Source organism: Brassica rapa, chromosome A02 (genome assembly GCF_000309985.2).
Source record: "Brassica rapa cultivar Chiifu-401-42 chromosome A02, CAAS_Brap_v3.01, whole genome shotgun sequence".
In the NCBI taxonomy this organism is placed as follows: Eukaryota; Viridiplantae; Streptophyta; class Magnoliopsida; order Brassicales; family Brassicaceae; genus Brassica; species Brassica rapa.
This window is the reverse complement of record NC_024796.2, coordinates 24872906-24897671: the sequence shown is the minus strand read 5'-3', so window position 1 is coordinate 24897671 and position 24766 is coordinate 24872906. Positions and strand designations below refer to the sequence as shown.

At 37.0% G+C, this 24766-nt stretch overlaps 6 protein-coding genes and 1 non-coding gene across 8 annotated transcripts; 4 read left to right on the top strand and 3 right to left on the bottom strand.

Moving 5' to 3' along the window:
* Positions 1–15: 15 nt before the first annotated feature.
* Positions 16–3042, top strand: LOC103853969. Its single transcript, XM_009130861.3, has 9 exons — positions 16–197; positions 457–670; positions 762–794; positions 873–971; positions 1044–1384; positions 1856–2067; positions 2152–2408; positions 2488–2666; positions 2757–3042. Exons 2-9 carry the CDS (start codon positions 463–465, stop codon positions 2829–2831), a joined length of 1404 nt encoding a protein of 467 aa, XP_009129109.1. The 5' UTR covers positions 16–197; positions 457–462; the 3' UTR covers positions 2832–3042.
* Positions 3043–5760: 2718 nt separating this feature from the next.
* On the bottom strand, positions 5761–7080 carry LOC117132005. Its single transcript, XM_033285290.1, has 2 exons — positions 6214–7080; positions 5761–6132 (listed from the first exon to the last, which is right to left on the bottom strand). Exons 1-2 carry the CDS (start codon positions 7078–7080, stop codon positions 5761–5763), a joined length of 1239 nt encoding a protein of 412 aa, XP_033141181.1.
* A 1189-nt stretch (positions 7081–8269) lies between these two features.
* Positions 8270–8342, top strand: TRNAA-AGC. The gene has a single exon. It is a non-coding gene; the product is annotated as a tRNA-Ala (tRNA).
* Positions 8343–8468: 126 nt separating this feature from the next.
* LOC103853971 lies at positions 8469–10993 on the bottom strand. The gene is made up of 3 exons (XM_009130864.3): positions 10096–10993; positions 9018–9207; positions 8469–8908 (listed from the first exon to the last, which is right to left on the bottom strand). Exons 1-3 carry the CDS (start codon positions 10632–10634, stop codon positions 8699–8701), a joined length of 939 nt encoding a protein of 312 aa, XP_009129112.1. The 5' UTR covers positions 10635–10993; the 3' UTR covers positions 8469–8698.
* Positions 10994–12171: 1178 nt separating this feature from the next.
* Positions 12172–14468, bottom strand: LOC103853972 (F-box/kelch-repeat protein SKIP11). The gene is made up of 3 exons (XM_009130865.3): positions 14237–14468; positions 14062–14113; positions 12172–13914 (listed from the first exon to the last, which is right to left on the bottom strand). Exon 3 carries the CDS (start codon positions 13862–13864, stop codon positions 12530–12532), a length of 1335 nt encoding a protein of 444 aa, XP_009129113.1. The 5' UTR covers positions 13865–13914; positions 14062–14113; positions 14237–14468; the 3' UTR covers positions 12172–12529.
* A 3754-nt stretch (positions 14469–18222) lies between these two features.
* LOC103853973 (sucrose transport protein SUC3) lies at positions 18223–22526 on the top strand. 2 transcript variants are annotated; one of them, XM_009130866.3, is made up of 14 exons: positions 18223–19035; positions 19369–19434; positions 19624–19722; positions 19821–19885; positions 19980–20064; positions 20152–20185; positions 20315–20414; positions 20520–20595; positions 20857–21147; positions 21249–21392; positions 21498–21728; positions 21822–21885; positions 21985–22028; positions 22131–22526. In XM_009130866.3, the coding sequence occupies exons 1-14, from the start codon at positions 18784–18786 to the stop codon at positions 22296–22298; spliced, it is 1719 nt and encodes a 572-aa protein (XP_009129114.1). In that variant the 5' UTR covers positions 18223–18783; the 3' UTR covers positions 22299–22526. The 2 variants fall into 2 exon arrangements, with proteins under 2 accessions (XP_009129114.1, XP_009129115.1); XM_009130867.3 differs by having other exon boundaries at positions 18855–19035; positions 19846–19885.
* A 483-nt stretch (positions 22527–23009) lies between these two features.
* LOC103853974 (basic blue protein) lies at positions 23010–24444 on the top strand. The gene is made up of 2 exons (XM_009130868.3): positions 23010–23326; positions 24040–24444. The coding sequence occupies exons 1-2, from the start codon at positions 23137–23139 to the stop codon at positions 24237–24239; spliced, it is 390 nt and encodes a 129-aa protein (XP_009129116.1). The 5' UTR covers positions 23010–23136; the 3' UTR covers positions 24240–24444.
* Positions 24445–24766: the final 322 nt, after the last annotated feature.

The window sequence follows — 24766 nt, the reverse complement described above, 5'->3', positions numbered from 1 at the left end:
CACGCCTTGAGAATGAACTAGTCATGCTCTACCGATGTGGGACAAATAACAAGACCTCTTCGAAGATATTATTAATCAATTTAATAAGTTAATTAACCTATTTTTCAACAATTGGACATTAACTGTAATAAAAGAACAATTAATACACACTCTCAGCGTCTTCCCATGGCGGTGAGCTAGAGAGATCTTCGATTCAGGTAATAGCTTTTCCTCTTCTCTCTTTCGAATCTGGTCTTTGCTTCTCGAAAAGTTTTTTTGATTTTGTGCGAGAGAGATTCTTACAAATCTGAATCTTGGATCTTGTCTGAAAATTCATGTCGCATTGTGTTCTGTGCGTTTCTTGTTCTTGTCTGAGTAATCAAGAACGGATAAATCACATGTTTTTGGAATGGATTTGGTTTCTTGCATCTCTAGCTCAGACATGTTAAATTCTTGATTGGTATGAATCTTCTTCAGGTGATAATGTTACCGGAGAGAAGAAGCACGGTTGCTTCTTCTTCTTCTTACCAGAACCCTTCTGGTCAGAATGATAATTCATTTCTACTTCTTAGAAGAGGAAAAAAGTTTGGCGGTAGGATAGGGAAGTTGAAGCTCTCACACTTGTTCTTCTTCTTCGTATCGCTTTTCTTCTTCTCTTGCGTCTTCTCTGGCCATAAACTTCTCTTTCATGGTAAAGCTTTAATGTTTAAGAGAACAAGTTTGATAAGAGTATTTCATTAATTAACTAAACACTCTTTTATTGGTATGGATTTGGTGTTTAGGTTCTGAGTTGTTACCTCATTCCGAGCGAAACCGTAAGCAAACTATTTTCTTGTGTTATGGATTTGTGCTAAAAAGCTATTATGTTAAACTGGATTTTGATTCAAATGTAGATCACTTGAAAACGCATCTCTTCACGTCATCGGAGCGTGATATGGGATTAAACTCATCCCACATCCAAAAACCACCAGGAAGCAAGAAGAGAAACAAACGTATATATAGATCTTTTTGAATCTCTACTTAGTTTCAGTTTTGTTTCTTGATGTAAGCTTATATGTTTGCAGATTTGCCTTGTGAAGTTCCACTTGCTGAGTCTGTTAATCACATACTTGAGCCTCAGGAGTATTTAGATTCCAAGCCCTTTTCCTTAGGCTTTGTAGAGACAGAGACATGTGATAAGCCTAGGTTTGGAGGACACCAAACACTCAAGGAAAGAGAGAGGTCTTACTCTGCGATAAACCAGACAATTCACTGTGGTTTTGTCAAAGGAACTAATGGATTACATCAACGTGCTGGATTTGATTTGAGCGAAAAGGATAGAGCTTATATGAAGAACTGTGTAGTGTCTGTGTCTTCTTGCATTTTTGGAAGCTCTGATTTTCTAAGAAGACCTGCAACCAAAAAGGTTTCAACTTTATCCTTTTAGTAACACATAGTAGGGCTGGGATTTTTAACCGAACCTGCCAAAAAATGAACCGAACCAAAATTTATGTTAATTCGGTGACAAGTTTGGTTCGATTCGGCAGGTTTATAAAAAAACTTTGGTTTTCTGTTCGGTTCCAAAATTGGTTAGTTTGTTTTTTCAAAAAAAAAAGAAACAAATTTGTTAACCAATTTTGGACCGAACTAATTGAATTAACCAAAATTTTGAACCAAACTAACCAAAATTATCCGTACTTAACAAACTGTACCTAAATTTTTCACCAAAATATAATCGAAACCAAAATCTTCGGTTAGTTTTGGTAAAAATTTTAAAACTGAATACCCAACCAGACCGAACTTTTTTGGTTCACTTTGGCGAGATTTTAGTCAAGCTCTCATGCCTATCATATAGTATTCATGTAGAGCTCTCATTTGCTTTGTTTGTTCTCTTCAGATCAGTGAGTTCTCAAAGCAAAATGTTTGTTTTGTGATGTTTCTTGATGAGCAAACACTATCAAAACTGGCTAGTGAAGGGCATGTTCCTGACAAGCAAGGCTTTGTTGGTTTGTGGAAAACTGTAGTAGTCAGCAACTTGCCTTACACTGACATGAGAAAGACAGGGAAAGTTCCAAAGTTTCTGTCACACCGCCTTTTTCCTTCTTCTAGGTGAGGTTAGTTTACTAGTACTCAAAGCTACTGAAACGCTTTGAATCAGTGAGCCAATCTTCATTACCTGTGCTTTTCTTTCAGGTATTCGATTTGGATAGACAGTAAGATGAGACTTACTACAGATCCTCTGCTGATAATTGACTTCTTCTTGTGGAGAACAAAGTCAGAGTTCGCTATCTCAAACCATTATGACAGACATTGTGTTTGGGATGAGGTGGTACAGAACAAACGGCTGAACAAGTATAATCACACTGCCATTGATGAACAGTTTATGTTCTACCGATCAGATGGACTCAAGAAGTTTGACCCTTCAGATCCTAACTCTCCTCTTCCAAGTTGTGAGTTAATCAATCATTCATTCATTCATTCACTTCTCTCTTACCAATCACGTTAACCCTTTTTGTGTGTGTTTGTTAGATGTGCCTGAAGGTTCGTTTATAGTAAGGGCTCATACACCAATGTCAAACCTCTTCTCGTGTCTTTGGTTCAATGAAGTTGACCGGTTTACATCACGAGATCAGTTGAGTTTTGCATACACGTACCTTAAACTTCAGAGACTCAATCCAGATAGACCGTTACGCCTAAACATGTTCAAGGTAAAAACATAAATAGAGATTGTATCATCTGTTTCAATTTCATGAGCAAGTAAACGTTGAAGAGATTGTTGAACTTGGTTTTCGTTTCAGGATTGTGAGCGTCGAGCATTGACAAAACTATTCCACCACCGCGTAGACTCATCACCTCATTCACCTCCTGCTTGATTGATTTAAGTAAAGATAGGTTTCTACATATGTTTGTGTCCATAAACTATTCGGAGTACCAATATTTGTTTTTACTTTTAGCCTCTTTTCTACTTCTAGTCTAGCTTTGAAGGAGATGAAACATGGAATTGCAATTGTGAATGAGTCAAGGCAGAATCTTGTTGATTTTACTAACAATTCATTCAGCTATGACTGAACCAGTTGCCACTTATGGTTTAGGACCCATCCTGGGGGGTTTGTGTTATTCTGTGAACTGCCCATAACTAAGGCCTATATCTTTATACATTTGTGATTACTGTTTTCCTTAATGGTAATCACAGCACTTCAACTTTAGGAATAAATTTAAGGGAAAATTGGAAAAATGGGACACTTTGAACTTTTATTTGTCACAATAGGATTTCTGATATTTTGGACAATTCTGGACATATTTTACCCTTTTTTAATAGAAAAAATAGTAAACTGAATTTTAAAAATGTTAAAAAATATCAAAACTATTGGAAACATAAGTATGACAATATATATGTTTAAATTGTTTTTTTTTAAAATGAATCATATTTTATTTCATCTTCTAGCTACAGTTATAATATTCATTCTGGTCATCTACTTAGTCTAGAATTCGGCTACTAATGTTTATACATAGATATATCTTTGGTATACAACGTAACCTATCTTTTCTTATATATTCTAACCAAAGCTAGGTTACGTTACGTTATAATCAAGAAAGATGTCTTTCTTATACCTTTAGCTTGATAACGACATGTAGCCACATGCGTTGATATACCCTATCTATATTTGGAGCCATGATATGGTCTGTCTTTTACCTTATGTGGCGCGTAGGGAAGAATATGTTTCACATCTACTCTACTGTGTTCTGACTTACATAGGTTATACATTCTACATGAAATCCGAAAAATATGGAAACTTCCATAATCGGTTAAAGATGTTTCCTAAATCTAAACTAAATCTTCCCTAAATATCTCCAAGAATATTTTCTCCCACGTTTTTCTCCTTCTCCCACGATCTTTTGTCGTCATTCTTTGTGTTTCTCTCTTCTTCATCGACATAATCATCTCTCTTTTCTCTATCAATACAACATGGTTCTAATCTATGTCAAATCGGGTGAATGGATGTGTAGTCGCGGTGATGACTGGAGTTTCGTGGTAGACAAAGAAAGGCGTGGTCGAATGGTAACATTAGCAACTACTACTACGTTGAAGCAGCTCAAGATAATGGTGTGTGAGGATTATGGGGTGGACCATAATGCCATTAATGCCGAGTTCAGTTATTCGTTGTTGAATCAAAAAGGAAATCCTCCTATTATTATCACCAATGATCGGCAAGCGTCTAATTTTGTGGGCTATGCAAAGAGGGAATCGTCTACTACCTTGTGTGTGATGTTCTCTGTTTCTGGTGTAAATCAAAAGGAACGAGTCAATATCGATTTGAATAAGGAGCCTTGTGATTCAAGTAATGTTGAGGATGAAGAAGTTTCTGAGATAAATCGAGCATAGTTTGTCAAGCCGTCAAAGGAGTCTTTTGTTAAAAGAACGAATCATGTCGCTGCAGATGGTTGCGGTCCTTTAAGGAGTGAAAACATTGAACTTTGTCAAAACAATGGAGACAGTGATAAGGATGGTCGAGCTTGGAGAGGAGACTTCGTGAAGAAGGATCAAATTTTCACAAGTAAAGGGGTTCTGAAGGCAACAATGGAAATTTTGGCGATGAAGAATAATTTCGATTACACTGTTATCAAATCCACGAGAAAATGGTGGTATATTCGATGTAAGAATGCATTGTGCAACTGGACTGTGCGTGCAGAAGGAATAGATGGGTCTACATATTTCATGATCAACCAATGTGATGGAAGACATTCATGTGCTCCTTCAAAGAAAAGAAAATTCGGAAAAACAGCATCAGCAAGAACAATTGGGACTCTGATACAACATCGATTTGATGATGCAAACGATGGCCCAAAACCGAATGACATCATTCAATTTATGAGAATGGAGCATAGTTGTGAGATTACTTATTGGCACGCTTGGGAAGCTCGTGAGTTTGCTATTGCAGCTGCTAGAGGTATACCAGATCGCAGTTACTCTAAAATACCAGCATATTTGCATATGATTAAAGAAGCAAATCCTGGTACGCATACTCACTATGAAACTAATGAGAAGGGAAGATTCATGTATCTATTTATGTCATTTGGGCAATCAGTTAGAGGATTCTACAATGCAATGCGAAGGTTGATTGTCGTTGACGGAACTTTTCTGAAAAATAAATACAAAGGGACACTTCTTGTTTCTATTGCTGTAGATGGTAACTCTAATTTGTATCCGATTGCATTTGGGGTTGTTGATTCAGAGAATGACGATTCATGGGGGTGGTTCTTCAGACAGTTGAAAGTGGTTATTGCTGATTGTCAAGACCTAGCTTTTGTCTCAGATAGAAATGCGTCTATTTCTAAAGCTATTGGGACTGTCTACCCTCGATCAGCACATGGAATTTGCATTCATCACTTATTGACCAATGTGGTCTCATTTTTCAAGACAAAAGGATTGACTGCGTTGGTGGAAAAGGCTTCACGGGCATATAGATACACTGAATTTCAAGAACGTATCACCGAAATTTTTGATATGAGTCCTGAGCTTGGAAGATATCTACGGGAGGCTGATGTGCGCAAATGGGCTCGTTCTCTCTTCCCTGGCTCCAGGTATGACATTAGGACCACGAACCCTGCAGAGTCTATAAATTCAGTTCTTAGAATACCTAGAGAATATCCGGTTATTCCTTTGCTTGATAGTATAAGAGAACTGTTGACTCGATGGTTCTATGAGCGTCGCTTGTTAAGCTCAAAGCATCTAAATCCTTTAACCGCTAAGGTGGAGAGAAAGATTGATAGGAGAATTGTGAAGGCAAAAGGATTCCAGGTTTACAAGGTTGACAACTTCAGATCGGTAAGCCTCTTTTTACCCCGATCACGATCGGGAAGCCTCTTTTTACCCCTCTTTGATCTAGAACCAACGTTTTTTGATCCTTTCGGAGTCTGAAAGTCGTCATCACTCTCGGCTGCTTCAACATTCACGCTTGCTTCATCATTCACAGCTGATTCGTCATCGAGAGATAAAGAAATCACTTCATTTTCTTCAGTTTCCCAAACATGCTCACTAAAATCATGCCCCTTCTTTATCATCTCCATCAGAACCTTGATTCTGTCATCCTCCACATCATCATCTCTGTGAAACGCCTGAGCTTTGACAACATCATAATTTCCTGTCCATGAGATGTATGGGTAGATGTCATCCTACACAAGAAAGGGAAATACATTTAGATACTAACTACTCATTTCAAACCGGAAAGAGTCGTCATAAATAGATAAAATTACCGTGGGTGTAATAATCTCCTCCAAGCGAATGATCTCCTCATATGACACCTTCGCAGCTCCCATCCAGTTTATGCATCTAGGACCGTCCTTGAAACCCTTATCCAGCTTTTTTCCACAAAGCTTCCCGATTTTTGGCACCGCTTCCATTGCCCAAATCTGCAAGGCGTATGAGAAGCCATCCAAGACATATCTAGTGGTCTTTTCCTTCAGTTGGGAACAATTTTTGGCTATGGATTTGCAGAGAAGGTCATAAGCAGCAACTCTCCAAGGATACCTTCGAACTCTGTCAAGATCCATGACCACCGCGATGTACTTTAGGGGGATATTAGCCTTCTCATCTCTCGCCAATACCACACAAAGAATGATCGCCAAGTAGATAAGACGTATGCGATCTGCATTCCTCCATTTCTTTACAGCTTCCTTGTCCTTAGTCCACAGGTTGAAGAGTGTAATTGTTCCATCTTTTCTCCTCAAAACCTTGCTCCAGAAACCACCATCATATTTCCACTCTTCAAACTCCTCAAGCGAGATATGAGTATCGCATTCAAACCCGGTAACGGCGTGGAACTCTTGCAATGAGAATCGAAGCGGTCTCCTCGCAAAGACAAACCATAGCTCGTGCTGTAAGAAAGTCACCAGCTCCCTACACAAGAAGATGTGTATCACCCTCGCAGAGTATCCAAGACCATTCTCATGGAGCTTAAAAATCTGATGAAAAACCGGGTCTTTCTTCACGACATCCAACTCCTTTGGCAGCCACGCTTGGAACTTTCGGATTATGTAGTCGATCCTGCAGTTGTTGTTGATCTGAGTAACTCGGGGCTCCTCGCCCTCCTTAAAAAGCCTCTTCGGTAGCTCCTCAGACATAGCTACAAACCGTGACAAAATTATTAGTTCAACATGTAAAGGTTTCAATATCATCACACAAATAATAATGTATAAGATGTTTAACCAATCCGTGAAACAAAATTAGTTTAAGAAACACGCCAAATCATTTTAAAAAAAATCAAGCTTTAATGGAAGAACACTTCGATTTCGTTTAATATGAGAATCTATAGATGTAATCCAATACCTTCTGTGAATAATTGTGAGATTGAGAGGCGGAATTGATGGAAGAACACTTCGAAAATCGATTTGACCCGACGAAGAGGAAGAACGATTCGCAGCCGTTGTGTCTTCAGTGAGATCGAAAAGGATGGTGACGGAGACGAGAGTAGAGACCACGGGCTGATGAAACACCGACGAAGAACAGAGCTTCTCACCGTTGAACCCTAAATCGCCGTGGGAGAGCGACGAGTCTACGACGGAGAAGACAAGGAGAAAGGGGAATTAGGTTTGCGGCATCCCGCGTCTCCTTTTTTCCCATTTAGTGTTTTTTTTTATTTTTTAATTTTTATAGATTTTAATTTTAACATTAAAATTTATTACGAAAATTATTATAATTTATAATTTAAATTCAACATAATTGGTAAATTAAGGGTACTTTAGTATTTTACAAGATCTAAAATCCTATTTTCCTAAAATATCTTCTAGAAATCTTAATGTGACAAATCCAAGTTCAAAGTGTCTTATTTATCTAATTTTCCCTAAATTTAATCAGCCTAATTGAACTTGTAGTTTTTAAACCGGGGCTTCTACCTCTAGTGGTAAAGGGCTTACAGCTGTGAGTACCGCTACCTGGGTTCGAATCTCGACCACTAGAGAATTAACATTTCGGCTTCGCCAGGAATAGAGGACCGACACGTGGCAACACGTAACTAGTCTGGATCACTTCTGTGAGGCCAGGATACCTCTGTATAATTCAAAAAAAAAAAAACTTGTAGTTTTCTTGAATTGTTTATTTCTTGTATAAAATTAAATCAAATATCGAAAATCTTCTTATCTAATCAAAACTGAAACGTATTCGTTCAATTATGTTGCGAAAAATTCATATAATCAAAAGTTCGCTCAACGTTAACAGAGATGAAAAAGCTCCCCAAGTTTTGCTTAGGTAAGCGTATTTTCTTTAGGAGTTTTTAGTTATTTTTAATAAACAGTTGCAATAACAAAAGTAAATGGGGATGTAGCTCAGATGGTAGAGCGCTCGCTTAGCATGCGAGAGGTACGGGGATCGATACCCCGCATCTCCATTCTTTTTTCACAATTTTATCTATGGTTTGATTGGCTTGTTGGCTGGATTTCAACTCTCGCTTATTTATGTTTTTTTCCAATATTTTTCTTTTCAAATTGACTAATGCTGTTTGAGCAACTATCTTAGATAACTTAGATCGTACATTTTCAGGTGCTAAAAAAAAATGAAACTTAGATCATACATATAAAATAACTATAACTCTTCAGTTCACAACATCAGATTCATATCTGCAAACTAAGGATCTAAAGCGTATTGTCTTTAACGTGACATAATGTGTAGATCCCTGTAAACAATCTCACAACATTGTGACACTTATAGAACCACTGTCATTTGTCATTCACTCCTCCTTAAGTCTCACAAATCTCTGTTCGACCGACGCTTGAAGGTACTGAGACTGCCACTTTCTTCCTTAAAGGGTTGAGTCGACACATCGGACAAAGCAGGGAGCCTAGAAACACTACCTTTGCCTTTTCTAGCATTTGGACCAATCACTTCGATCATATATCTCCACCCATCAATTGGTCTCCTCCTGCTGAATATGTGTTGCTTTATAAAACTAGCTATCTGCACACATCAAAGATACACATATCAATTAACGTCGAATAACATATGTTGCAGTGGTATGATAACATGTTTGATGGATCAAATTAAGGATTTTTTTAGCGGGTGGTACCTGAAATTTGCAGAAGGAAATGCGGCGATCAAATTCTTGGAGAAGAATGTCTTCCTCTCTTTGTGACATTTCCCAGAGATTTCCATCTTGTTCCTTTGTTGTTGATTCCCAACCATCAGGCTTGTTTTTTAATTCAGACCCACTTGAGACTTCCAATTTGTCGAAATCATGGTCTACCGAGTCGAAAATCCTGAGTATTTCAAAGATCAAAACATCACCAAGAAGCACACTGATCTTCAAAAACATTCAAATTCATATAAACATAACAAGCAAGTGAGGATATTAGAAATTCCAAAAACAATCTCTGCAATGTTTTTGAGTTAAACCCAATGCAGTAGATGATCGTGAGCATATCACAATCTTCTTTAAGGATTTAGCTAAACCCTAAACCAACACGACACGATTCCTCCTCAGAGCAATCTATGTATGCTAGACGAACATGATTCACATTGTGCACAAGAAAGTCACAATCTTATCCAGAGCTAAACCTGAATCACCACGACTCGAATCCTCAGAGCAATCTATGCATGTAAAAATCTCAACTAAATCACAGAATGGTTTCGTGAATTAGCTAAATCACAGACCTAATAACTGAAGATGATTCAAGACAAACAAATCATAGTAACGCGTTATCTTCACTGCACTTACTAGGTCTGTGACTTATCTAATTCATGAAACAACACTATGCTTTGTTTGAGATTCAACATACAGGAGCTTTACCTTTAACTAAACCTATAAATACCAGGACTCGATTCCTTGAAGCAATCTACTAAATAAACATGCTTCACAAGATCACAATCTTGTTCAGGGATTTAGCTAAAACTAAATCACCAGGATTCAAATCCTCATTGCAATATCTGTATACTAGATGGACAAGCAAATCACAATCTTGTTCATATCGTTAGATAAACCTAAATCACCAGACTCGAATCCACAATAAACAATCTCTATATAAAGATGCTCTTCACATTGTGCAATCACCAGAAGTCAATCCTCAGAGCAATCTCTGTATCTTGAATCTCAACCACATCACAGACCTAGTAAGTAAACATTAGCGCGCAAAAAGAAGAATCCATACTCAGAGCAGCTATCAAGAAGCCTATCGATATCATCAGCACCACCACCAGCAGATCCAGAATCATCCCCCAACTTAGCTTCCTCCATCTTCTCAATCTCCTTAACCCACAAGGACGCGTGAACTCTCTGCTTCTTCAACCTATAATCCTTCTTCATCGTCTCCACGCTATACAGCGACTCTCCTCCTCCTCCGACCTCTCTCCTCTCTTTCTTCTTCTCCTCCTTCCCGCTCTTCCCTCTCCTCTCGTCCCAGTGCTCGTTCATATCCTCCACGAACGCCTTCGCCTCCACGTCGATCTCCCCCTCCGTGGAAGGGAAGTTCACGTCCGTCTCCCACGGCGCTCGGGTCTTGTCGGTGAGGTCGTCGGGGAGCCAAGCTGATTCCCACGCGTCGTTCCATTTGTCGTCGTCGTCGTTTCGGGGCGTTGTGGACATGAAGTCGGCGAGGATCGAAGGGAGGGTGTGCGGAACCCTGGAGGAGATTGGGTGCGTGATCGTTGCTCTGGTGATCGATCCTACGATACGGTGAAGAGAGTTCATCTTCTCCGGTTTGAAAATTCGAGATGCGAATTAGAAAACGAAAATGGTATCGTTCATCAGATATTTCTTTTGCTGAATAGGAAGAAGAAGAAGAAGAAGAGAGGAGCTTAAACCCTTGCGGGATTTAGAAGATGGGCCTTAACTTTATTGGGCTGATTTAATAAATGGGCTTTTCTTGAGACATGTTAACTGAATGCAGACTACTAGCTTTGTGCTGCTTGTTAAGTTTGGATTTTGGATTTGAAAGATAATTTGAGACACCTTTTGTCTAGCTTTGCCTTCTTGTTATACTAATTTAAGCAACTTGAAAAGTTGGTTAACTTTTTTGCTAACTTCAGTAATAATTTTAAAAATCCAATTGAACAAAACATGAAATCAACTTCTAAGGGTATTTTCATCACCACTCCATTTTTTTCCTCTAAAATAGAGTAAAATTGAATATAGAGTAAGGAATGTTCCAACCCAACTCTATATCTCACTCTATAATGAAATTTATTTCATAAATAGAGTAATCTATTTTTTGTTTATTCATCACTCAATTATGGAGTGAGAAATATAGTAGGATTAAAGCAATTTTATTCCATTTTGGAAGAAAAAATGAAGTTTTACATTGAAGATGCTCTAAAAATTTAAAGGAAAAAACAATGTTAGTTTGTATAAAATAATATTCTTCTGTACTTTTAGAGGAATACTACATTGGAGTGAAATCTATTTTTCGCTTCTTGAAAAAGAATTATAGAGGTGTGAGTTGAGAAAGAGTATTCACTAAATCTTATCCAAAAGAGTAAGAGAAATGCAAATTGTAACTACTTTAAAGTTTCAATATCCGTATATGATTGTTAGTATTTCTATTTGGTTATAAGATTTTGCGTGTCTAAAATTTGAATAGGAACTATATTTTTAATACGTTGTATCGTTGTATCATAATCTCGGTTCAAGTCTGATAATGTGTGTGTGAGAGTTGTAACCGATAAAACAAAAAATTAAAAATCGTCGCATTGTCTTCTACAGCAAAACACGACAATTTTAAACAGCCTAAAAGCTACATGACCTAAACGAAGAGTCCAAAAACATTCTTAACAAAACTGCAACTTGCAAGCAACACGTTGAAATATCTTAAAGGACACGTCCATCAAGCCTTCCTTTCCTTACCCCAGCAAAAACAAAACAAAAGTGACACTTATCTTTTGTCCTCATAAACATGACAAACACTTCGGGTGTGACTGGTAACCAAAGGAATGAAGAGGAACACTATGTTCCTTAATATTCCTTAAACATTTTACCATTCATGAGGAATAAGTTTTCCTTTTTATTCCTCTCCATTCCTTAATTTGTAGAGAATTATAGAACAAATCAATTCCTTATCAAAATGATAAGGAACAATCATTCCTTATCATTCCTAAAAATTTATTCCTATTCATTCCTTTCCTATCCGTTCCTATTGTTCATAAGATGGTTACCAGTCACACCCTTCAAACAAATGCTGTAAAGTGAATCCAACGATTGTACTTGCAGAAACAAAAAAACTAAAAACTCAAAAAGCAAAAACTATATGAACAAAGACCAAAAGATGGTGTTACAAAAACATAAGAAGATTCAAAAGTAGATTATTATAAAACAAATAGATTAAAACACATACAACAATGTTAACCACATCTGGCAACCTCTAAAAAAGCTTCAACCTTTTAACCAACTTATTATAACCTGTTTCAGTTTCTTTCCTCTTTTGAGACTTGTCTCTAACAATACAGAGATGGTTGTATTCAAATCGAATTTTTTTTGTAAGAAAAACAAAATATGGAACAAGAATAAGAAGTAGCATAAAGGTTGGAGCTTGGAACCTTCAATGGAGTCTTTTCAAATGGAGAGAGTAATATTATCAAATGTGTGTTGTTTCAGCAACCCATCACTGCGCAATTGTACACAAAGTTAGGAGAATGTTTCCTATCAAGCAACGTCCACTGCGGTGGACCACCACCGTCACTCGGTATCCAAGAGTTCAGCTCTATAAACCCACCTCCCGAGTTCCTCGGCCCACCTATAACGATCAACCTCTCCCCGCACGCTCTAAAAGCAAGCCCCCATCCGTTAACTGAGCCAGCTCTCTCGGGCAATCTCCCAACAGTCAACCACCTCTTCTTCTCCTTATCATACTTCCTCACTTCCATATCCGCGTGATCAGCAGCGTACAGCTGGTTATTCACAACAGCAACAAGAGGAGGCGCGTCGTTGGCTGATGACACATCAGCGCGGCTCCTCGGAGGAGACAAGTCAGGGATATGAGTCCATTTCTTGGTGTCCAAGTCATACTCTTCGCCGCAAGTCAAGAGTTTGGAATCGGCACCCCCGATGCCGCCGATCACATAGAACTTCCCGTCCATGAAGACGCCTGAACACATCTTCCTAGGCTTGTTCATCCTAGGAAGAGTCGTCCAGGTTTGAAGCTCGGAGTTATACATCTCAGCGGAGTCAAGAATCTTCCTCTGAGAATCAATCCCACCTGCAAATATAGCAATCTCACCGAGGCTGGCGGAACCAAACAAGCATCTAGGAGAGTTCATCTCCATACCGGAAGACCAAGAGTTGGTTAGAAGGCTGTATCTATATATAACATACGAGGAGAAACCAGCTTGCCCTAAGACGAGCAGATCCGTCCCCACAGCTAGAGACTCTTTATCTGCACCCATGAAGGTGACACTAGAAGGCATTGTAGGCAGCTGCATCCACCTCCTCTCGACGGGGTCGAACGCGACCCATTCCAAGGGCTGGCAAGAGAAGTAAACCCAATGCTCCACGAACCCGTTCTGTCTCCTTAGTCTATAGATCTCTCCACTCTTCACCAAAGAACGAAAATTTCGACTTAAGGAAGCAATGGAGCCGTAGTCAGACCGTGAGCAGCGGATCAGACAGTCTATGGAGTTGTCACGACCAATCTCGTTGAACAGAGAATGAGAATCTGTGGAATCACCACCGTTGTTGTTAGAATCAGACTCTTGACTGGTCCCTGAATAGTCAGAAGAATCGCTATCGTACTGAATCGAGAACCCCATTAGTTTGAGTGACTTGGTGGGTCTGATCTCGCTAGCAACCTCCAAAGCTCGTTTGCCATTGCTGAGCTTATCATCATGATCTGGAAACATGAAAGAGTTGGACCAGGATGATTCAGAGATGCGAGAGGTTGAGAAGAGCCTTGAACTCAAACACGAATCTGGTGATCGTTCTTCCAACATGTCTTTCGAAAAAGCTTTGGAATCGGATTAAAGTCTTCGACTTTGGGAATCTAAACCAAAAACCCAGATGAGAAATGGATTCAGATTGCAGATTAGACCAATACACTAATCAGATTAGTCATCAAGAACACGAAAAGTTGCCAGCTTTTCAAGATCTAGATCTCCAATTTCAAAGAAGAGGGGAGAAAGAATCGAACCCGGAAACTCAAAACAGCGAAATCTTCGATCTCGATTTGTTCATAGTTCCATCTGCTCAAGAAAGAGATTAAAAATGGTTCTTTTAAGACGAAACAAAAGGGTGTTTGGTTGGTAATTAACTGATTATTATAATGATAATCACTAAAAGAATCGGTAATGGAGGAAAGAACTTACGAGATTGGATTAAGGAGAGAAGATAAATAAAATTTACAAGCCCTCGGAGCTGTGTTCTGTTCTTCGGGTTTTATCTATGTAGTCTCTTGGATTCGCTTTGCGAATCAGAGTGAAGCTTTGGTTTCTCAGAGGCTCAAGTTTAAAAAATAAAAAAATTTGGAGGAACAATTCTATTTCTCTCTCTCTCTCTTGTTTATTCCTTTTTTTTGTTAACTTTTTGAAAATTATAATATGCAAAATTTAGTGCGGTCAAATAAAAATTAAAACGGCTTAAGATTTTTTTACTGAAAAAAATCGTTTATTTATTGAGACCAACACAAAACTATCTCAACTGACCCAAAATATTATAATTTTTCCACTTTTAAAATTTTGAATAAGTAATTAGCCACCTTTAAATTCTTAAAAAGTACATAATTTGTTATCTCAGCTAAAAATATACTATACGGAGAATGTTCAGAAAAAATGATTTTTCATAGTTTGTGATAAAAACCAGGAAGAAAAAGAAATATACTTTTCAGCGTTGAATGCAGATGTTCAGAGTACTTCAGCTGTTCATTTTTAGTTGTCAAAAGGAATTTAATTACTTGCAGATCAAAAAGGTGTTTCATCGAAACTCAATATTCTTTTTTTCTTTTAATTCTCAGCATCCTCTATATTATGTTTTTTTTTTCTGTCAAATATATATATTATGCTTTGGTAACATCATATCCTATGCATTATGAAAGTACACTGTAATGAGATTTATAGATATATGGATCATAAATGATATTATGTTTGTGTTTCAAAAAATGATATTATGTACAAAATGTCAGACTATAGTCACACCATTTTTTTGAAGAATTAAGCCAAAATTTGTACATCTCGTTATAACTAAGTGTATTATTTTTATTTTTAAGTAATTAATTATATTGAGTTGTGTTATCTCCTACTCCTTCTACCTCTCTGTCCATGACTTTCTCTTTTGTGTTTTTTTTTTCATTGGACGGTCTAGGCTTGTTTCTCTGGGTGTGGGGTCTTTAAAGATTGGTGTTTGGCCCTCGTCTTTGGATTCGAAGTCATCTTAAGAGGTTTTATGTTGGAACTTCTTCAGTTTTGCTTTTCTTCTTGTTGTGGTTCGTGTGAAAGGTGAGCTTTGACACTTGCTTTTTCTTTTGTACCCGACTCTTTAGCTTCTTGGTTTAAGGCTCTGAAATGTATCTTTTGCAATTCAGCAAAGAATAATTATCATTTGTATCCTTTTCTTTGTATCTTGATAACGACGAGCTTAATAAGAATTGTTTTGTGTGTGTTGTATCTCTCTTAATGCAAAAGTTGGTAAAAAAACAAGATATGTGAAAAAAATTGACTATAAAAAATTCTAGAAGCAATGCGATGTATTTGTTGGGGTAAAACAAAATGTTTGTTTTTTGTTGCTTTTAAAATCTTTCACTTTTAAAATGATTTAATGAAGTGAGTGGATAGAAGAGTTTGTAAGAAAAGCAGTCTCCACGTGACGTGATTCTTTTTAATTTCTTCACGTTCTTCCCACATTTCTACATCTATCTTACGTTCACATTCTTTATTAACATCATAAGATAATTCAAACTGTGATTTTATTTTATCAACTTAATAGACATATTTTTTTAGATTCCATACATGCCCAATACAAAAATACCAATCAAATCATACGATAGAGCAATATACTCTGGCGTCAGCTTTTGACGCGTTCGCTCTTATGGAGATGACGTGCCAAATTACGGTACACATGGTTTCTCTCTCTATATGGGCGTCAAATGCCGCGTTCAACACGTGCGTAAAATAGTTATATAATTAGGAGAACTTGTTAGTTAACTATTTTGAGAACTTGTTAATTAGTTATATGATTAAGTTAATTAGTTATATAATTTATCAACTTAATTGCCAGTTGAAACAACTATCCACATATATTAGGAACATAAGTTTATCTGCACTGTATGCGAATATCGCGTGATCGGCACTCGGTAGTATCCGAATTATTACTGCTCTGAGTTTTCTGTAAATCTTTTTGTGGAAAACACTGAGTTTTCTGTAAATCTTTTTATGGAAAACATGTGTTTTATATACAAACCTGAATAATTCAAGTTTGTGAAATTACAAACTGAGATTGACTACGTAATGCAAGAATATTGTGAGAGTTTGAATTAAAAACGTTTAATAAGATCGTTAATGAACTGGAAAAATATGCAGTGTTAAAAATTTATAGTTCGAGTGGTCGCTGAAACAAGTTTTAATATTACATGATATAATTTCACATATAGAGTACAGGGGAGTATAGGGGAGAGAGATTACGACTCCGGCTCGTAAACCTCCTGATATTAAAAAAAGTGTTAAGAGAAAATTGATTTAAATGAGTTTTGATTATGTGGACGCTGGAGACGATCAACCGGTCAAACATAGAAAAGTTTTTGAATGGAATAATAGCAAAAATCTGAAATCTAGTACCATTATGCAAAGATGCAACTAGGTGAACCTGATCTTGTTTTCGATTCGATATAATCGTGTATAAGTTTTTACTATTTAGACAGAGAAATAATACTTTAGTTAGTTGTTAGTTTTTGAAAATAATTCCAAAGAGGAAATTAAATCGAGCTATCAACTTGAAACTCGAAAAGTATTTTCAATGTATCTAGTCGAGCAAATGGGGTCTTAGAAATGACAAGAACAAACGAATGTGAATATTGAAAAGCATGTATGGTAAAGTTTGACCCAGCACGCTTGAGAAGACCTCAAAGAAAAAACCAGACACGCCTAAGATACAATTATAAGATGTTTGCTAAAAGCCTAAAACGAAAAAGAAATGCAATAAGTCTCTAATGGCGTTGAACATTACTATCGGATATTGGAAACGGAACCGTAAGAAGAAGAAAAAAACTACATAGAGATTGCAGAGTGAAAATAATAAGTTTTTTTTTTCATTACTTCCAAAATATTTAAACAAGTTATTAATTTAAATTTTAACCTAACATTTCCCATAAATTTTTCTGTCCGTCTCCGTTTGTATTCATCATAGCTTTAACACAAGAAACTAATAGTATATATATATATCCAAATATGAATGGAACGTACAATAACATTTATTTATGGTCATTTTATATTTATGAAAATGGAACACCTCAACAGCTAAACAGACCTCAAACTTATAGGGTTAATGACAGTGAAAAGGATTGGTTGTGAACTTCTGATAGAACATAGAAGTGCATTTGACATAAAGAAAATAAATTGGGCAAAAGAGGTCATGCACACCTGGAGAAGAGAGCGACAAGGAGAGGTGGAGAAAGAAAGACGTAAGTATTGTGTCTATAGCTTTCATTTTCACAATAATATTCGTTGCATTTTTTTTCCAATACATCATACATTTGTTAGGCACACGTCTCTGTCTTTTTCCCTTGTGTAGTTTTCTTTCATTCGTACGTATTCTATCCATCACGTTCACACACATATTCATGATATGCATACTATATTATGTTATACAAACATGTTTACCGTTTTAATCCCCAAAAACATGTTTACAGTAGTTGAAAATAAAATATTTTAAATAGTGACATTTGGTAAAATAAAATACACTTTAAAATAGCCTAAATAGCGTAAATATAGTATTTGTAATATTGTCATCATCGGTAACCAAATGGTGGTAGCCTAATTACTATCTCTGGAGGCTTAGTATATATTCATATCAGTCATGAGTTCCATTTCTCCTAAAAACTAAATTATCATTATTTGACCCAAATGGTTTACATGGTTGATTATAACGGATGATCGGTTCACTTTATGGCATTAGTCAAAAGATATTCTAAATTTGGATCAGACAGTATGGTAGACAATCCATTCTGTAACACTAAGTGCATTCTTCTCGAGGTCCGGATGGATCATCCGATAGGATTTATCAAAAAAAAAATATTATTATCTATTTTTGTTCATCTATCCCAAAAATACATTTTCTTGCTTGCCAGCAAGCTGTAAACTATCATCGGCTTTAATGGGCTTAATAGTTGAATTTGGTCTACCTACCTACCTACACAGTTAGATATTTTAAAATAAACAGCGGCTGAGCTTACGGGAATTACAGGGCCCAAGGCCCATTAACTAAACGACAGCGTTTCCTTTCTAAAACTGGACTTATATTCTGTGTCGGTGACGGCGAGTTTCGTCCGCTTTTTCTTCAACAGAAGCAAACGCTTTAGAACCGTACAAATCAAATCAACGGTGGCGATTACGCTAATCCCAAAACGAGGAAGTTTGACTACGACCGGTTGATACTAAACGACGAATAGATAAAATCTCCGCCGTCCATTTACAGATCAACGGTCTCTATGAAACGAATCTTCTTTTGCAACTCCGCGTAATCAGAAAAACCGATCAAATCGATTCCACAAAAGATTCACCCGCTCGAAATAGACCGTTGCGCGTTGCTTAGATCTCGAGTCGTCGTCTCAGATTCTTTCTCCCCTACGAGCTAGATCTTCGTGATTTGGCTTTATCTTTTGCGGTGAATGTGAGATCTATCTCTGTAGTTTCGGTACGGCGAAGCTATGGCGGGGAAGAGTGGTGAATCGGTGTCGATCTCGGTGCCGTATAGGAATCTGAGGAAGGATGTTGAGGTTGAGATGGTGTCGGCGAAGCATCAAAACGAAAGCGCGTCTTCTTCTCCTTTGAATCGTTCTGATGGTGCAGCCGTGGCTAAGGATTGTAGCTTGGTGACGTTGGTGCTTAGCTGTACGGTTGCGGCTGGTGTTCAATTTGGTTGGGCGTTGCAGCTTTCTCTTCTCACGCCTTACATTCAGGTGATGAGAATGACTCTTATATGGTTTCTGTAGCGAAGTCTAATTTGGCTTCTTTTATTGACTCTTATATGAATTGGATTGAATTGAAATAGTGGTTACGTGTTAATGGAACTATATGGTATCAACGGCGTATATAAACAGCTTTATTTGACATCCGACTTTGGCTACATTGTCGTATATTCACAATGTTTATGACTAGCTGAATTGTATTCGATTGGTCATTTATGCATCAGGTGGGGTAGGTATGGTTTTAGGTAGACATGGAACTTGTTGTTACTGATGAACCCTTTTTGAGTTTTTTCTTTACCTAACAGTGTTGCATAGTTGGTGCAGACCCTTGGAATATCGCACGCTTTTTCTTCTTTTATTTGGCTCTGCGGCCCTATTACAGGCCTTGTGGTAAGTTTGCAATCTTTTTTTTTATTTTCTTTTAAAATTTTAGCAAGTGTGTTCAGTGATGATCTGCACTTTTGGCCCTCTCTGGATTTGAAAATGTGAATAATATATGATCAGAAACAAGTTTTCTTATCTAGGCATACATTTTTTTTTCTGTTTCATGTTGGTAATTATTTGTTTGTTGGTTTATAGGTCCAGCCTTGTGTTGGTATTTGGAGTGATAAATGTACTTCAAAGTATGGAAGAAGACGACCGTTTATTCTCGTGGGATCACTCATGATCTCAATAGCAGTAAGGGGCAATATAAGATATGAGTTTGGGTTTTTGTTTTTATTTTAGATAATGCTACGTTGTGTTCCACAGAAGCTAAACAAACAATTGCAATTTAGGTGATAATAATCGGCTTTTCTGCAGACATTGGGTATCTTTTAGGAGATACAAAGGAACATTGCAGGTTGCTCTCCTACTCCCTTGCCCTATGGCATGTTTTGTAAGGAATTGCTTAAAACTAAAGTGATTGATGATTTGTTTTGTATCTGGACATGCAGTACTTTCAAAGGCACACGGACCAGGGCGGCTTTTGTCTTTATCATTGGGTTTTGGCTGCTGGACCTAGCAAACAACACAGTGCAGGTTCAGATCTAATCTACTAGGTTGAATGGTGTACTGTTAGTCATTACCTAAAATATCCAGGAATGATGTTTTCTGCTTTTGTTTCAGGGACCTGCTCGTGCTCTCTTAGCTGACCTATCAGGTATTGATAAAATTCCTCCATACACTTAGCATATCATAATTTGTATTGAAAATTATAGAACTAGATTGAATTTGATGTGCTTCTAGTTCTGTAGATAAACACTTATGCCATGTCTCTCGCTTTCCTTAGGTCCTGATCAGCGGAATACTGCAAATGCTGTGTTCTGCTTGTGGATGGCTATTGGGAATATCCTTGGGTTTTCTGCTGGTGCTAGCGGACGATGGCAAGAGTAATCCTCGAGATCTTCATTCTAAAAAACTTGTATACTTTTCCGCATTTGCAATTTCGCATTTTTCATCAGCTGTTAAATGATCCTAGCAATTTTACTGAGCAGATGGTTCCCATTCCTAACCAGTACAGCATGTTGCGCTGCATGTGGAAATCTCAAAGCAGCTTTTCTTCTTGCAGTTGTAAGCATTGTTTATTTTTCTAACACATCTAAGCTTTCTACAAATGCAATGGGATCGTCTGGTCTTTATCAAACCCTGTCATTTTTTTTTTACTTTTGGGGATCATTAGTTACAATAGAATGTCTGCATGATTTTTGAGGTGATTTTGAAATTAAAATTTAATCCATTTTAATCCCACCCAGTGGCTTCTGTTATTTTTTTTTTGCAATCTGAACATCTTGTTGTATATTTTTTTATAAGATCTATCATTTTTCTTTCCAGGTCTTTCTCACTATATGCACTCTTGTCACAATCTATTTCGCTGAAGAGATTCCGTTGGCAAGCACCCGCACATCAGGGCTTGAGCACTCAAAATCTAATGGTACTGCCAATGGGATCAAGTACGAAAGAGTGGAACGTGATACCGATGTACAGCTTGGAAAGTCAAACAATGAGCATCAAGACGAGACCTATATAGATAGCCCTGGATCTGTTTTAGTAAATTTGCTAACCAGTTTAAGGCAGTTGCCTCCTGATATGCACTCAGTTCTTATAGTCATGGCTCTGACATGGGTGAGTACCAAAGAACGCATTACGACTATTTATCACCTTTGCGATACTGTCTCCCGTTCTTAGATCCTTTTATATTTTGATTGTTGCTCTCTTCCTTGCAGTTATCGTGGTTCCCCTTCTTTCTGTTTGATACAGATTGGATGGGAAGAGAAGTTTACCATGGGAATCCTACGGGAGATAGTTTGCTCGTGAAACTTTACGGTCAAGGTGTCCGGGAAGGTGCATTTGGCTTGCTACTAAACTCCGTAAGAATTGATATACTAATACATGTTTATTAACAGATTCTAAACTGCTCTGCGCACTTCAGTCACTTGCTCGCTATTGAATATTATTTTTTCTGGGTTCCGTAGGTTGTTCTTGGGTTCAGCTCATTCTTGATTGAGCCAATGTGTCAGCGGATGGGTGCACGAGCTGTATGGGCTCTGAGCAACTTTACTGTATTTGCCTGCATGGCAGGAACAGCTGTAATTAGCTTGATGTCTCTCAGGGATAACTCTGAAGGAAACGAACACATATTACCTAACGAAACAACGAGAACCGCAGCCGTAATCGTCTTTGCACTCCTTGGTTTCCCTCTTGCTGTAAGTTTTGTCTAAACCAAACCCTCTTCTTTTTTTTTTCTTGCTGCAACATTTCTATGTGATGATAAAACCATATTTTTTTATGTTGTGCAGATCACATACAGTGTCCCTTTCTCTGTCACTGCAGAAGTCACTGCTGATTCTGGTGGCGGTCAAGGTCTGTGAAAAAATTTCAATAATTCTTATCTTTGTGCTTAAATGTTAGATTGCAGAATCCCAAATGGTTTCATCACTTTAATTTTTGTTCTCAATGTAGGTTTGGCTATAGGAGTGTTGAATCTTGCAATTGTTATTCCCCAGGCAAGTTCTCAAATCTAAACTACACTCAAATCCATTATCTCTGCATAATGCTGCTCAAGTCCTGTAATAAGTGACTGAGTAATGGTTTTGGTATGTAAACAGATGATAGTATCGATTGGAGCGGGTCCATGGGATGCATTGTTTGGAGGAGGAAACTTACCGGCATTTGTTTTGGCGTCTGTTGCTGCTTTTGCTGCTGGAGTTATTGCTTTGCGTAGCCTTCCTACACTATCTAGTTCGTTCAAGTCTACAGGTTTCCATATCGGGTAATATCTAAACCGAGTCACAGTCTTTTTCAGGCGATATAGTCTTAAAATTCAGGTTTAGTTCCATTCGATTCTTTTTTTTGGCCATGTTATCCTCCCTCGGCGTATAGACGTTTTGTACATATATATGGTTGTGTTATAGTGTAAAGACAACAATGTGACTCTAAATCTACAAACACCTTTCTCCTATCACTTGAAAGGTTCAAATATATTACTACGTTGTCTTGAATTACTTCAAAAGAGAGTTTCCCTTCCTCTAATATTAAAATAAAAATTTAAACGCAACATATTCCAATCTCCAGAGTCCAGCCTCTAAATCAATATATGTTGTACTGTATACGTTGTTTACCAAACATCAACTAGTTGATCTTTTTTTTGTTATTTTTTTCATATACAAAGATTATAAAACAAGCAATATATACTACTAGTATAGCCACTCTAATGTCTCCGTGTTGACATTGTACACAAGTTCGTAGTTTAGTTTGATATAATATAAAACAAAACATTTTAAAAAGAAATAACCCAAAAAATCAAAACTAGTTTCACCTACATGTATGTACTATAGTCATAACCAAAAAAAACATCTCCGATAGTGAAACAAAAATAAACCAAACAAAAGATACTTTGGTTTTTGGTCTATACACTATAATCAATTTACGTAGACAATGTGTCCAGAAAATAATAAATGACCATATAGCGTGGGTTGTTGTGACACCCACTTCAATAAAACAAACAAAACATTGAATGCCTTAGTTTCATCTTCTTTAAAACCCCTTGCCCATCTTCGCTTCAATTCACCCTCATTCATCATCTACAATCTTTTTCTCTCTCTTTCTCTAAAGATGGCCAAGGGAAGAGGCAGTGCATCATGGTCCGCTCAAGCCATAGTCGCTTTGATGTTGGTCTCAGTGTTGGTTCTTCAAGCTGACTACGTTCAAGCTGCGACTTACACAGTCGGCGAATCCAACGGCTGGGCCTTCAACGCTGTGGGTTGGCCTTCAGGCAAACATTTTAAAGCTGGTGACGTTTTAGGTATACATACTTCACATCTTATACTTAAACTTCCACAAGATTCTATCATATTGTTACAAATATAGGTCACAAGCACCTAAAGTTTTTATAATCTTTATATCCACCACTGCTGCCAGATCTAGATATGTGTAAGTGTGTTTTTGTGCAAGATATGCGACAAATAATTTTCACCAATTTTTTCCGTTTATTTATATATCATAGTTTGCTTGACTATGTCGTGCATACCTTTTCAAGTTTAACCCAGTAGCTATTAACTACTGGAAATGTTGGATGCAATGGAAATGTTTTACAAAAGTAACTAGGATTTTGGTTTAACCTTGAGTGGATGAGTTGAAAATGTTTTCACCTGAAGAAATATTTCAATCAACTTGCAGATTTACATATATACCATTAGTTAAAAGTTAATCTGTTTATTATTATCAGTGCTTAACGTACAGTTAAGAGTTGTACGTAATCTTTATATATTTAAATTCACATATCAAACCCATTTACACAAGTAAATTCTTAGGAATTAGGTCAATACTATCCCCACGCACAAACGAAATCGTGTTTTGGCGTAATTTTTTTTTTCTTTATTGAAGTTTTAATGGTAATTAATTTTGTAATAAAAAATCCTAATAGCTTTTGGACACTAAAGTTCCGATATATGGAAGAGCCATAGAGTAAGCAATAAATTTAAATAATAAACTCACTATTTCAAAATTTTGTTGCAGTGTTTAACTATAATCCGAGAATCCACAACGTAGTGGCGGTAGATAGTGGAGGGTACAACAATTGCAAAACGCCGGCACGTGCGAGAACATACACTTCAGGGAAAGATCGTATAACTTTGTCTAAAGGACAAAACTTCTTCATCTGCAACTTTCCGGGCCACTGTGAAGCCGCTATGAAAATAGCAGTCACGGCCGTTTGATCGATCATGCAATCAAAATAGTACTATGATCTTCACTTTGTTATGTTCTAAAAAATTGTTTAAGTATCCAAGAAAGTTTACATCTTAATTGTTGTTGTGTTCCCGTTTGTTTCTTTGGTGTTGTTGTGTGTTTCGTTTTCTATGTTGTTTTTCTGTTACTAGATTTTCTTTATAAATTAAGTCAACACCAAAATAGGGTAATAAATATTAATATATTAACCAAAAAAAAGTTTGCATATTAAAATAATTAACCTGCAATACATATGATGTTTTCTTGTATCTGCAAGGAACCATAGTTGGCTTGATAGTTTGGAGGATGTAAATTCAAATAGACTTCTTTCATATATGTGAAACATGGAAATAAACAAGAGAACAATGATAAACTGAATGATTCTTTTCTTAGTTTTTTTTTTTGTCAACCGATTCTTTTCTTAGTTATTTCTACATGAATACAAGAAGTCCTTAAATAAAAAGAGAAAAAAAAGATCTAGATCCTAATTGGATAAGAACAAAGAAAGAATGATCAA